Below are 14317 nucleotides of genomic sequence, written 5' to 3'. Positions count from 1 at the left end.
GTAGGAAAATATATTGTTGATATTATAAAAAAAATATGATAATCTTTATCGATCCCAAGAAACAAAAATGTTTATACATCGTTACTGATTGAAAATGTAGTGAATTCAATTCCAACTGATCAAACTGTTGAAAGCACGTATCAATTTTGTCTCCGGAAATTTTTCTCGGTAAGAATTTGAAACAATTCCATTTTAATTTGTACCTACTTATTTGTCTCCATTGAAAGAGTGTCTGCTACTGCTTCTGCCAAATATATTACTTCTAGTATCGTCAAATCTGCTATTCCAAGTTTGTACAAGCTGGAATTGATGCAAAATGTGAATGTCACTTTAACCAGTGTGTATATCTCAATAACCATGGAGGCAGCATTTATTGGCTATAAAAGGAATCGGATTCAAAGCGAAACATTGGAACTGTTTTCAATATATGCTGAATTGATTCCGTTTCAAATTCACCATTTGCTTTATCCGAATCCGGTGTTGATCAGTTCACTGTAAAGTTATGGTTTTAGTTTCATCTGATGTCAAGTAAATTAATTCAGTAATGCACGTTCAGCAAAGAATTCAGTCATTAAACTATTTGAAATATATTTTATTGATATCGGTTGACGGAAAATGCGCATCAAAAATCGCTGAAGTAACTCAATACAATCTGACAAGTATAAGGTGATATATTTGTAAAAATTCTGGAAACCCCTCGTAATACAAAGATAATTTATAAAATTCGAATGATATGTGAAAGTTTCGTGAGTTTACTTTTCTGGAATTCAAATAAAAAGGAGTGAATCGAATGAATACGTAAAAATAACATTGAATATACAATTTCTACGGTTTGAGTAGAAAAATAAAGATCTTCATGTTCATTGTTAAAACTCTACTGAGATTCCACACAAATACTTTTATATATTCATTTACAAAGCGCTTATATATTGTATAATGGAGGAATTGTTTATCTGAATAAACTAGGCATGAAACCAAAATAAAATCAAAGTAATAATTAAGGAGTTTTTCGAGTAGTTAAATGTGAAATGCCAATCAGAGAATGACGTATTTTCTCGGAATATTACTCGGTAAAAAACCTACCGATTTATATTTACCACATTGATACTGAATCAATAAATAATCTAATTGAAACTAATTGAAAAACCTCATGAATTTTTCAGCAAATAACTTTCTGTGAATCCAATTCAAATGCCTTACAATGATTAAAAAAAATAATGAAATGTATTTCATAGTCTAAACTGAAGGATCAAATGTGTTTTTATACAGAACTGAATATAAGTAAATAATATGATGATATAATTATTGTATAGTGATGTGCACAATAAAGATATGGTATTGAAGCAAAATGTCAAAATGAGTTTGTATTTTTGAATTTTTTTGATTCTGTGTTAAGATAATTGAAAGTTATTTCAGTTTGTGTAAACTTTTATTTTTCTTTCGTTTCGCATATCACAAACTTTTTTCTGATTATTATGTTACTACGTCGCTTTTATCAAATACACACATCTCCGAAGTTCTTGGACCCCCCTCGTGAATTGTAAAACAAAATATTTATCATGGCTGGTTTTTTGTGTACATTTCATATTTATTTATTTCACCTGTGCTAGGCATTCAAAAATGTTTACAAACACAATTTCCTGTAATTTTAGATTTTAAAAAGTGGTTCATATCGATTTAGCGTGTTTGAGTGATTGTTGAGATCTTCTTTGCAAGTATGCCTGGCAAAATTATTTCAGTGTTCCATAGAACAAGAATACTACTACTACTCCTTTCCATACTAGAATCCACAGAATGTCCGATTCCCTCATGTCTGACTCAACTTATTCCATACGACTAATCTATCCACCTCCATGGACTATTAAAATTCCTCACTACAACACTGAATTATTGAGTCTTCCAAAAAGTGAAACAGCAAGTAAGGTCATCCAAGGGGAATTTAGAAATACCACCCTAAGTTCAATCACATATACACAGATGCATCGAAAACAATAGACGGCGTAGGAGCTGCCACAGTCAATAAAGAACTTAGTCAATGCTACAAACTACCTTCCACATGTAGCGTATATTCTGGAGAAATATTTGCGATAGCGCAGGCTTTGGATCAAGCCAAGCATATGGTGGGCAATGCAGTTATTTTCACCGATTCACTGAGCGCTGTCAAGGGGATACGTCAACTTCACCCAAAGCATCCGCTTCTCCTTCAAATCAAAGTTGATCTTCAAGAACTATATCATGACAATCGTTCAGTGGAAATAGTATGGGTTCCTTCTCACATTGGTATTCTCGGTAACGAAAAGGCAGATTTTGTGGCACGTAACTCCTTTGAGAACCCTGAAGCGATAAACATATGTATATAAAGTTCATCATGAAGATTTATATAGTTCTATTAGAACGAAAATTTCACAGGATTGGACAGAAAGGTGGCAAAAGCAATCCACAAATAAATTATTCAAAGTGAATCCGGAATTGATCAAACAGAACTACTCATACTTAACCAGAAGAGATCAAAGCACAATTACTCGTTTGAGGATTGGTCACACCAGAATAACACATGAACATTTATTCAAGAAACAAACTCCCAAATTATGTGAATTTTGCAATACACCGTTGACAGTGGATCACATCATATGTCTTTGCCCCTCCTACAATGAAGAACGAAAACTAATGAACATCAGCGAGAACATAAAACTCACTTTGAATAACAATGTGGAGAAAATTATACAATTTATAATGAAAATTAATGTATACAATCAAATATGAAGTTCGTATATATGTGTGTATATGTCTATATATGAGTGTATATATATACATATATATATATATATATATACATACATACATACATATATATATATATATATATATATATATATATATATATATATATATATATATATATATATTATAACTTGCAATGTACCCCGCCAATAACCCTCTGTGGTTGATGCGATTCTTGCTTGAATAAAAAAAAAAAGAATAGTGGTTTTGCACGATGAGGGTCTGCTGAAACATCAAATCGCGGATAGACTAAAGATTTCCTGCGCTTCAGTTATCCGAATAGTGCATTTGTACCAGGAAACTAACAGCGTTGGAACAGAATAGAATAGAATTTATTTCACTACGTTACATACAAAAATGTTTGTAGCAAGTCAGTACAATCAATTGAATTCAAACGCCGAGGCACTAGAATATAAGTAATGTATAAATAAAAACATAATGTTACTTAGTTGTCAAAGTAATCAAGTCATGAGGATTCACGTAAGTGTTTCAGATATTCATCTACAAAGTAGAAACAATGTTTCAAAAAATAATTTTCCAGAGCTTTCTTGAACATGGACAAACTAAGATTTTTATACTCCATGGGTAGGTTATTATGAAACGTATAATCAAGACTATTTTTTTGAGATTCATTCAATCGAAAATAATTCGTTAAAATTTTATCGGCATGCCTGGTGTTATAAGTGTGAATATTCGACTGTTTTAAGAGACAGTTCGACTTCTTCTTCATTTCAATAAGCGCATTGAACAAATATATACTTGGTAAAGGCATTATTTTCATCTGAATAAATATGGGTTTGCAATGATCTCTAAAACCGGCATCTGAAATAATTCTCATTGCTTTTTTTTGTAGTTTGAAAATTTTTTCAGCACCAGTAGAATTACCCCAAAGAAGGACATTAGTTACCCTAGGACGCACTGTCCTGTGCGTCCTAGGGTAACTATTGCAAGAGAAAATCGATATCTAGCAGGATATGTAAGTCAGAATCGAACCATATCAGTCTCTGCAGTTCAAACTTATTTGAGAAGAACGTTTGGTTGATTGATTTCCAGTACCAAAAAACAGCGGAGACTTGCTAGAGCCAATTTGAAATCCAGGAGGCCATTGAGAGTACCCAGGCTACTTCCCAGACACATAGCCGCTCGTCTACAGTGGGCATAGGAACACAGAGACTGGCTTTTAGCTCAGTGGCAAATTGTCATTTTTTCGGGCGAAAGCAGATTTGGTTTAGTTAGGGATAGTCGGCGACACAGAGTTTTGAGAGGACAAGGACGATAAGAAAGACTACATTTTGCTAGAGAAATCGTTCCATACCAAGAAGGATCGGTAATGTTTTGGGAAGGCATAATGCATGGTCGTTGTACGCAGCTTATTCCCATTTCAGATACTACGACAGGGGATAGATATGTTCGAACCATCATTGAACCCATTATTTATCCTCTCCGAAATGAAATTGGAGTCAATTTCATTTTCATGGATGACAATGCTAGACCCCATCGCACGAGAAGAGTACAAAATGCACTAGAGTTTGAGAATATTCAACAAATTCACCAGAAATGAATCCCATCGAGCACTTGTTGGATTTCTTCGAACGAGCAATATCAAACAGAATTAATCCTCCTAGCACCCTCTGGAACTCACACTCGCGGCCCAAGAAGAATGGAACAACATCCCAATGGATACCATTAAAGCCCTTATTGTTTCCACGCTCTAAAATGGTTTCCTTCCATATTTCAGATTCAGACATTTTATTATGCACTATTTCCCGTTTGTATTTTTTTTTGTTGAGTTAAAATTAAATTCAGCCAATTTGCATTGGTTACATAACCAAATTGAATGTACTTTGTAATACACTTCTTGACTAATGATAATAGTGTATCATTTAGACAAACGTATTGGGGTCCAAGAATTGTGGCGATGTGTGTAGTTCAAGAAAAATATGATACTCCTTTTCTTTTTTTTTCATTCAGTAATTGGTTGCAATTTTCTGGAAATTACACGTTAAAGACCCCAAGAGTACCTTGCAGATAAACATTTTCTGAATCAGCTTCTAGTGGAACAGCTAACAAAGCAATTAGTTGGATCAATTGATATATCAAAATATTCTGCAAAATCATGTAGGAAAATATTTAAACAACAGTTGAAACTATTCACTTTGAATAAAATCATCGAGAACAATAACTTCTGAATTTACTAAAGATTGCTCATTTATATGGGAATATCAATGCTCGAAGTTGATCCAATCCTTTCCAATTTTAATTGCAAAATAAATGACTTTGACGGACCTGTATCGTAATTTTGTATACGGAGTGTGTTCAAAAATTAAAGTAAATGTTCAAATTTCGCGGACTGCGTACACTGACTAAGAGACTTTTTGATTTTTATTTATCAATACACTCGTCTCAAACATATGTTTATAGTTTTAGCTATTCAACATGTTTAGTTTATTGGTGAGGGGCATCAAAGTTGAAAGTGTTTTTTGGCGATTTTTTGTTATCGAAAAATGAACCAAAGGATTTACATCAAATTTTTGTGTAAAATGAAAAGGGATGCTCAAAAACAGTTGAAATATTGACAGTGGCATACGGTCATTCTACTCTGAGTCAGAAAAATGTTTACGAATTGTACAAGCTTTTCACAAAAGGCCTTGAAGTTGTGAATGAAGACGTTCGTCATGGACGCCCCAGCACATCAAGAATCGATAGAAATGTTGAGAATCTGAAAAAAATTATTATGAAGAATCGTCAAATCACTAGTAGAGAAGTTGCTGAGGATGTCGCCATATCGGTTGGATCATGCCATGCAATTTTTCGAGAAATTTTTGGCATGAAGCTTGTGGCAACAAAGTTCATTCCAGAATTGCTGAATTTTGACCAAAAAAACCGTCGCATGAACATCACACAGGAATTGTTGAATGAAGTCAACGGCGATACAGATTTGCTTGAAAGGGTCATAACTGGAGATGAATCATGGTTATATGGTTATGACCAGAAGAGCCAAGACCAAAAAAAGGTCGCCAAATTTGATCAAATGTCAAGGTTTTGCTCACGGTTTTCTTCGAGCACCGTGGCGTAGTTCATCAGGAGTTCCTACTACATGGTCGTACAGTCAATAAAAAGTAGGTATTATGCGCCGCTTGCGAGAAGCAATACGAAGAAAACGTCCTGTATTGTAAAAAAACAATTCATGGCTTTTGAATCACAATAATGCACCTGCTCATTTGTTATTGCTTTTTCGTTATTTTTTGGCCAACAAAAACAACTTAATCATTCGCCTCAGTCACCGTATCCACCAGATTTGCTGTCCTGCGACTTTTTTCTGTCCCTAAGATCACAGAAACCTATGAAAGACTGACAAGAAAGTATAATTTCGTAAGGGAACTTCTTTGAAGGGGACAAAAGAGAAATTGATGAATAAATAATTTTTTTTGAGAAAAATGAAAATTCACCTTATTTTTCAAAAGACCTTGTACCTGTTCGATTCGTTAATCATATAATGGTTTCACGTCACATTCATCGAACGAATTCAACGAGAGTCGGCCGGGCACATAACTAGTTCATTCTGTCGTCTTTAACTCGATAAACAGAAAGCTACACCGAAGGTTTCATTTTATTATAATGGAAGATTATACTTTCCAGAAATTGGAAAGAGAGTTCTGCGTTTTTGCAGAAAACACCTGATATTTGGGGTACACTCGATGGCAATAATTGATAAATTGATTGTTTCCAATTTTGAGGATGAGCAAGTGGAATGAAGCGAAACAGAGATAAATTGGTATCTATATCCTTCAATAAAATAAAATTCGTTGATAGTTTCATCTTTTCATCAATTTTACTAATGGTATTTCAGCTCCTTCACCAGAATAAAGCATCATCATTTCTAAAATGAATATACATCGTACTGTAAAGTGAAACTTTTAGGGAAGTAACTTTTTGTGAAAAATTCAGAAACACCTGTTTTTGAGAAAAAATCTTCGACACAAAAACCATTGTAAAACCTTTTACCCTGTGTGCCGATGTATTATCCCTTGGTTTTTCAAATGGCAATATGGTCGATTAATAATAATATCCAATTAATATCCATTGGTGGCTGGCCTTTGAAAATCGCTCCGCTCGTTTGAAAAATATGGAACTTCAAACAATACGTTTCCCGTAAAATACAGAAATTGAATACATTTCACTCAACCACCAACCCCTGTATAATGATACAGGTGAGTTTTTCAAATGTCCCCGCAAAAAATATACAGGAATTACTTTGGGTGACCGAAGAGGCCACGGCTTGGTACTATCCAGCAAACCTGAAATTTTTTTTTACTTTGCAGTATCATTCTCCATGATATTAGATACATACTACCTGTGGAGCTCGGAAAAAAAAAATTTAAACGAAATATTTTACTTGAAACACCTAGCAGTGAGAGAGTATATTTTCGAACTCAATTTTTAAATTTCGGATGTTTTTGAGATATTGCGAGCACAAGTTTTGGTAATTCCGTCTCTGAGTTCCCGTACTGTCCCATGTTGCGTAATGTTAGTCATCGATTTGATATAGCTAAAAAAACTTGAGTGGCGTCAAATTCGTTGAATCATATTGGCCATATTGATAGACTGCGCCTTTTTCCTGAATTAAATTATGATATCCTCAGATTTTCCAGTAAATATATGTGTAGCGTTAGCGGGGCAGGAATTCAGTATGTTCTCTGCTATTTCATCATTTTCCAAACAAAGGCGACACACAATGTCTTCCGACAGTACGACTTTCTGCATATGCTGATACAGACGACAGTGACCTGTGAGAAGGTCTGTTAGACATCGCAATACATCCCTACTTTAGTCCAGCAACTGTTTGGTATTCAGCTCTGAAGGTTAAATGACCGCTTTGGAGTGAGCCAATCATGAAAAACTCTACCAGAAGTCCATAAATCTTATTGTCTTGCAGGTGTTCAATGTTTGTTTGGTAAGATTCGAAGCAATGCCAATCACAGGTTCTGGTCTGATGAAGCTGCTTGCAGCACCCTTCTTTGTAAGGGAGTCTGCAGCCTCATTGCCTTGGCTCCTACCGTTGCTAGGTAGGAGCCAAGAGCTTCCAACGCCGCCGCTCAACTGTCCGCAGACAATCTCTCTGCACAATTCAATAGCATAGATTTCCGCTCGGGTACCTAGATAAATGGACAGACATCTATTTCCCCATGAGTTTGAGTGTATAATCGGTGATGACCAACTTTGGAGCTGTTTCGATTCTCTTTCGGTTACAAAATTACTAATTACAGTTTTTCCAGTCTCCAACTGATACATCAATTACTCCGCAGCTAGTTTCCCAAATTGAAGAAAAAGTCGTTGTGTAGTGAAATACCTCCCAAGCCAAGAGTCATGATACATATTTTTCTTTGAAAGAAGAGTTGATTGCTCCGTCTCTGCTGCAAGTGATGTCAAGACATTATCTTTTCAACAAAAAGTACTGATAATAATTCTTTTTCATAAAAATTCTGTCCGATTTTGATATTTTGCTCCTTTCAAAATTTACCCCCAAAGTGTGTATAGAATCGAAAACATACAGTGGACTCTAATCCCTTTTCAAAATTTGGAACAACATCCCCAACGCTACGACATTCATGCCTAAACTCGTCCCCTTTGGTTTTTTACGGAACAATCTTTAACTGGAAGTTTCAACCTGGGATACGTTTTCGTTAACTCAATGATGATATCATTTCAGAAAATACAGATTGTATGAATATTTTGAAAGAAGGTCAAAAACTTTTAAAAGTTATTTATTCACAACCTAAATTCCATATTTGCGGATTGTTCATAGACTTCTCCAGAGCTTTCGATTGCGTTAATCATGACCTGCTATTAGGGAAATTGGAATGATATGGTGTAAGAGGAGTTGCCCTAGATTTAATGAAATCCTACCTGGAAAATAGAGGGCAACGTGTCAGTGTTGAAAACACTCTCAGTCAGTTGGCAATCATTAGGCAAGGTATCCCACAGGGATCAATCCTTGGACCTATACTATTTTTGATATATGCAAATGACCTGATGAAATATTTTCAAGGATTGTCAACTATTCACACAGTAGCGTATGCAGATGACACAAATTTCATAGTGAAGGAAATTGATGTAACGACCCTACAGGAAAGAACCCAGGATGTACATAAACAAGTAAACATATGGGCAGAAAAAAATCACTTAACACTCAATACATCTAAAACTGTGATGATGAAGTTCACAATTAGTAAGTAGCCTGAACATTTTGTTATCCATGAAAATGGGGATCTGCCAATTGAATCTTGTACTTCTACAAAAATGTTAGGCGTCACCGTGGACTACAAACTCACATGGACTCCTCATATTGAGGCCCTCTGTATTAAATTGAGAAAAAAGTGCTATGCTCTGAGATTCATGGCTAATTTTTGTAGTAAAGAGATTTTACTGAGCTTATACTATGCGACCATAAACTGCCACTTGAGATATGGAATTTTGAATTGGGGTACCGGATCTGCTGCTGAAAGAATATTTATTTTGCAAAAAAATGCAGTAAGAATCATTGCCGGTATTGGTTGGAGAGAATCATGTAGAGATGCTTTTAAAAATCTCAAGATACTAACTGTTGCTGGTCTCTATATTTATGAATTGTGTATATACGTTTATAGAAACAAGGATAATACACCTTTCCAGCAACATAATTATCCAACTCGTTCTAGAGACAAACTGATGCCCAATATTCATAGAACAACTCTTTATCAGAAAAGTTTTCTTTATCTTGGACCAAAAATGTTTAATAATTTAGAAGAATCAATTAAAATATCACCAAATCTTAACATTTTTAAATCAAGACTGGAAAAGGCACTTATTGAAAAAAATTGCTACACACTTGACGAATTTTAAACTGTTTTTTTTTTATATTTTAATGACAAAATATCACAACTGTGTGATAAAATTGACTTTCATTTATTTATAGTTATTTTTTTTTTACATAATCTAAGCCAAACAAATAATTATATGTATATACCTATATGTATCATATTTTTAGATTATTGATTACTACAAACATTATACTCTGTAACGTGTCCTACCCTCAGACGTTTTCCTTGTCACTGTACGTGTAACAATGTAATTTTTAACAAGGAAATAATAAAAAATTATTATTATATTATTATTATCTGTTATCACCATCGCAATGTGGTTTCAGGCATGTCTTTAGCACAGATACAGCTCTTGGTACTGTTACACAAAATACTGTTGAGGGAATTGATAAGGGAATGATTAATACTCTGGTTTTACTAGATTTTTGGATAACATTTGGTACATCAATCATGAATTGATTTGCATGAAACTGATTTACTTTGTTTTTGATTGTGCTCTTATTTCTTATCTGGTGTTATTCACTGGGTAGATCTCAAAAAGTATTTGTTTATGATCACTACTCCTTATCTGTTGATACCCTATCTGGAGAACCACGGGGTTCTATTTTAAGACCTTTATTGTTCATCATTTATAATACTGACATTATCTCGTCCATCAATGATTGTAAAATACAGGCTTTTGCTTATGATAAACAGTTATATATGCATTTGAAAATTGATGCTGAGCCACATGCTGAGCCACAAAATCTCTTAAACGCTGATCTAGAGTTGTTCAATTATCTATCAAGTGAACATAATTCGAAAGTTGATCCTGAGGAAACGATGATGATGCATTTCGGATCGCAGAAGAAGCACAAATTTGCAGAAAACAATTTTTACTTAGAACTAGGTCATATTATCTTGACTCCTGTCAATACAGCTATAAACTTAAGGGATAATCACCAATTGATATTTTCATTTATTTTTTTGTCGTGGTACCATCACCGTTAATTAATTTTTTTGTATTTACCAAAATCTTCTGTAATTTGTTTCCATCATTTACCTTTGTATTGTTTTCTTTATCAATAATGAAGTCCATTTATTATTATTGTATATCTCGTTTTTAACAAACCTCTTCCTTAATTCATCAGATTCAACATAAAATTATATCACATATAATCATTTTAACACAACACAAATTTAGTCAGTGAATTGAAAACTCACACCACTACTTTACGCCTGAAAGCTACAGTGCATATCGGTGATTTCTATCTCATTCAAATATATTCGTGATATAATGTCTCAAATTCATTGATTCATTAAATTATACTCTCTCTCTGATTATTTTTAATCTGATTATCTGCAGGAAAAGCAGTGATAGACTACATCGTAGATTATTTGGAAAACATAAGAGATCGACGAGTGTTCCCAGACAAGAAACCGGGATACATACATGATCAAATACCCGACGCCGCACCAGTCGAAGGGGAGAAGTGGTCAGACATTTTCAAAGACATGGAGTCCATCATCATGCCAGGAGTGACTCACTGGCAGAGCCCCCAAATGCACGCCTACTTTCCTGCCCTGAACAGCTACCCTTCCATGTTGGGTGAAATGTTGACGAATGCGATAAACTGCATCGGATTCACTTGGGTAAGGTCATTCTTATAATACACATAACATTTTCAAATTATCAAACTATCATTAGAAAGTCACAAAATTAGTCCAACAACAAAACCGATCTGACATCAGAAATGCAACGCTATTTTCGACGCGTCTCCTAACAAGAAAGAAGGAACCAAGTTACCGTTATCAGGACTGACTGACTAATTCATAACTTCCGTTAATCAGGGATATCTTTCATTTCTAGTCATACTTCGATGATAAATGAACATGACAAGAAATTTGCTTCTACAGGTACAGTCGAAGTGAACGATATTGTGCACACTTAAAGTTGGCGGCACTCTCAAAAGCCAAAAAAACCAATACATAGAAATGAACCGGCTGCGAACTAGTCCACGTGGACTGTAGAATTGGATAATTTTTACTAACCGAATTTTATGATTGGCTGAAGAGTCATAAAATTATATTTGAAGTCACGTTACGGTGAAGAATTGAAATCAGTGAATGCGGGGATGGTTATTGCCGTCGTGTTCAGTTCAGGGACTGATAGCAATTTGAGTGTTGAAATTCGATATTGGTGCAGTTATAATAACTTGAAAATTTTGTTATCTGTTTAAAATGTGGATTTTTTGGACATTACTGATAGTAATAGTGTGATAACAACGCAGCAGACTTTTTCGAGAGTAGTGATTCCAATGGCGATGGATACCAGTTAATAAGATTCGGATGCATTTGAAAATTGAAACATAGAGAGTATATGTTTCAGTGTATATAAGAAACTATATCTCAAGTTTGGTTTCATGGGAAACAAACTATTACAAGCAACATCAGATTTGATCGAAATGCCTGTACATAAAATTGTCAAAAACAAACTTTATGAATGCAAGATGCGATATGACACAGGATTACCAAAACCTTTAGATGTTCATGAAATGAAATCATTCAAAAAAAAAACAACATACGGCTGTCACAAAAGCAATGAGATTTCTACAACTGAAATCATCAGGCAGAAATTGAACATTTCCGACCATAACGTGAGCTGCTGTGACAAAACGCTTCAGAAAAAAAACTAGGATTTAGATTTGATATGATGAACGTCAAGGAATTATGATAAGCAGAAAAATAGTGGAATTGCGTGACAAATACTTGTAAATAAATAACTAAATATAGAAAAGAACAGCTAACAGCTAATTTCCTATTTGAACGAAACTTGGTATGACACTCACGACACAGTTACGAAAGGGTGGACTGATGGTTCGAAAATGTGTACGCTTAATATGCTTGTACACAAAGGATCGCGATTATCCATTGTGCATTGCGGGGGAAGTAAAGAATGGATTCCGACAGCTCATCAGAGTACCGAATAAAAATTCGAGGAAAAATAAAATACAAAGTTTTTTAATAGATATCAATTTGTATTTTGTAGATAACTATACCAAAAACCAACGAACTTTCACAGACAAACACATTTGAAAAAGTGTATGCCCTTGAGAGTATTGCTGAAAAGTATGGTCACACTATACTGAGTATGGTGTTGATTTGGGGAAAATCGAAACGAAGCACCAGGCGTAAAAATAATTTTTCAAAATATGTTAAGAAGATAATAGCGCTAATTAAAGAAGAAGTATCTAAGATTACCGTAGACGACTGGTAGGTAAAGATTAAAAAAGTAATTTTAGCTGAAAAAGACTATATGGAGATTGAACAGTTCCATATTAATGGTGGAAATGAATTCGTTATTGATTTAAATGACGACAGTGATGGTGAAACAGAGAATATGGAGGAGGAATTATCAGAAACGTGTTAAATGATACTAGACTTTTCTGGTCCGTAAATTCCATAGTTTTCAGTGACCACCTTCTTGTCTTCAGAGTTATTTAACAATTATTGAAGTGAACGAGCAACATAAAAAGCCAACTTTCGAATTAGGTTGTTTGATATTTCATTTTAAAGCATACTTTGGTTCATTTGGTATGAAAATAAGATTGGATGACTCACATAAAAAAATATTCTCTTAAGTTAATTTTTTTCAATAAACTTATTAGTATGATTGGAGCCTTGGAGAATACCCACTGGTTTCAGATATATCGTTGATAACGTCAAAGTTGATTCATTTCTCACCATGTGCAGGTATACGCGGACTCAATTATGATACTACAGTTGAAGGACTTCTTGTACCATTTCGTCGAAATGGTACAAGATCGAGTTCTACTATAGTAATTACTTATATCGATAAAAATAAAAATCTGTCACTAACAATGATTATAATAACTATAATATCAAGGGGAAAAACCCAACCTCATTCTGGTCAGACTAGGAAAATTTTTGTTATGTCTGTGTATAAATATATAGTTAGTTTAGGAATTGATAATAATCAAAATATGTTGATTTCACTTAGACATTGATATACCAGGGTAGTCGCAGAAGTAACCGGCCTGGCCTAGAGATGACGGTAGTTGTTTGAGAAATATCACGGTATTAGAAAGTACACAATATATAAAGCATTTTTGGAAAGAAAGTTTTTGGCTTTCTACTACTACATCTTGATACAGAAAAATGTGGGAATCTTTCGAAGAAAGTAACTCCTAAAAATATAATCCTTCCAAATTGAATATAAAGCTATGTGTCAAGTTTGAAGACGCTGCCTTGTTTAGTATTTGTTTGGCAGCCATCAATAGCGAACGTTGAATTTGTGAAAATAGAGAAAGTTGGTAATTGTTATGTGGTTCAATACTTTCATTTGAAATGCCTCAGCCTAACCAATATGAAAGCTGGACTGGATTCTAGTCTGGATTAGTCTGCTCCTTCGTATACAATATTGTGTAGCAGTACCAGCAATTCACCAGGACAAACACAAGCACTACAGGAAAATCCAGAGCGGTGCCTGTGCGAAGGCAGCGATTCACATTGGATTTGAATCGCTAGGGATTAAATCCATTTGGAAAAACGAACAGTGAAGGTCGAGGTATACTGAGTTGAACCTCAAAGCGATGAGCAGCCACAGACCGTCGCGTATTTCTTATGTATACCCCTCTTGGTGGAATCGAATGTGTCAAGTCACTTGGACACTTTCA

At 34.5% G+C, this 14317-nt stretch overlaps 1 protein-coding gene across 2 annotated transcripts in view; it reads left to right on the top strand.

Annotated features, from left to right (window-relative positions):
• The window catches only part of Hdc (Histidine decarboxylase), a 50792-nt gene that overhangs the window by 11608 nt on the left and 24867 nt on the right, over window positions 1-14317 (top strand). For both annotated transcript variants that reach the window (XM_074176378.1, XM_074176379.1), the window contains exon 3: window positions 10987-11273. In XM_074176378.1, coding sequence (XP_074032479.1) covers window positions 10987-11273 — 287 coding nt within the window. The remainder of the gene's footprint in view (window positions 1-10986; window positions 11274-14317) is intronic.

This window comes from Leptinotarsa decemlineata, unplaced genomic scaffold, assembly GCF_025532065.1.
Source record: "Leptinotarsa decemlineata unplaced genomic scaffold, Ldec_3_MD MMD2_tig00001719_RagTag_RagTag, whole genome shotgun sequence".
In the NCBI taxonomy this organism is placed as follows: domain Eukaryota; kingdom Metazoa; phylum Arthropoda; class Insecta; order Coleoptera; family Chrysomelidae; genus Leptinotarsa; species Leptinotarsa decemlineata.
This window is presented reverse-complemented; position numbering and strand designations above follow the sequence as displayed.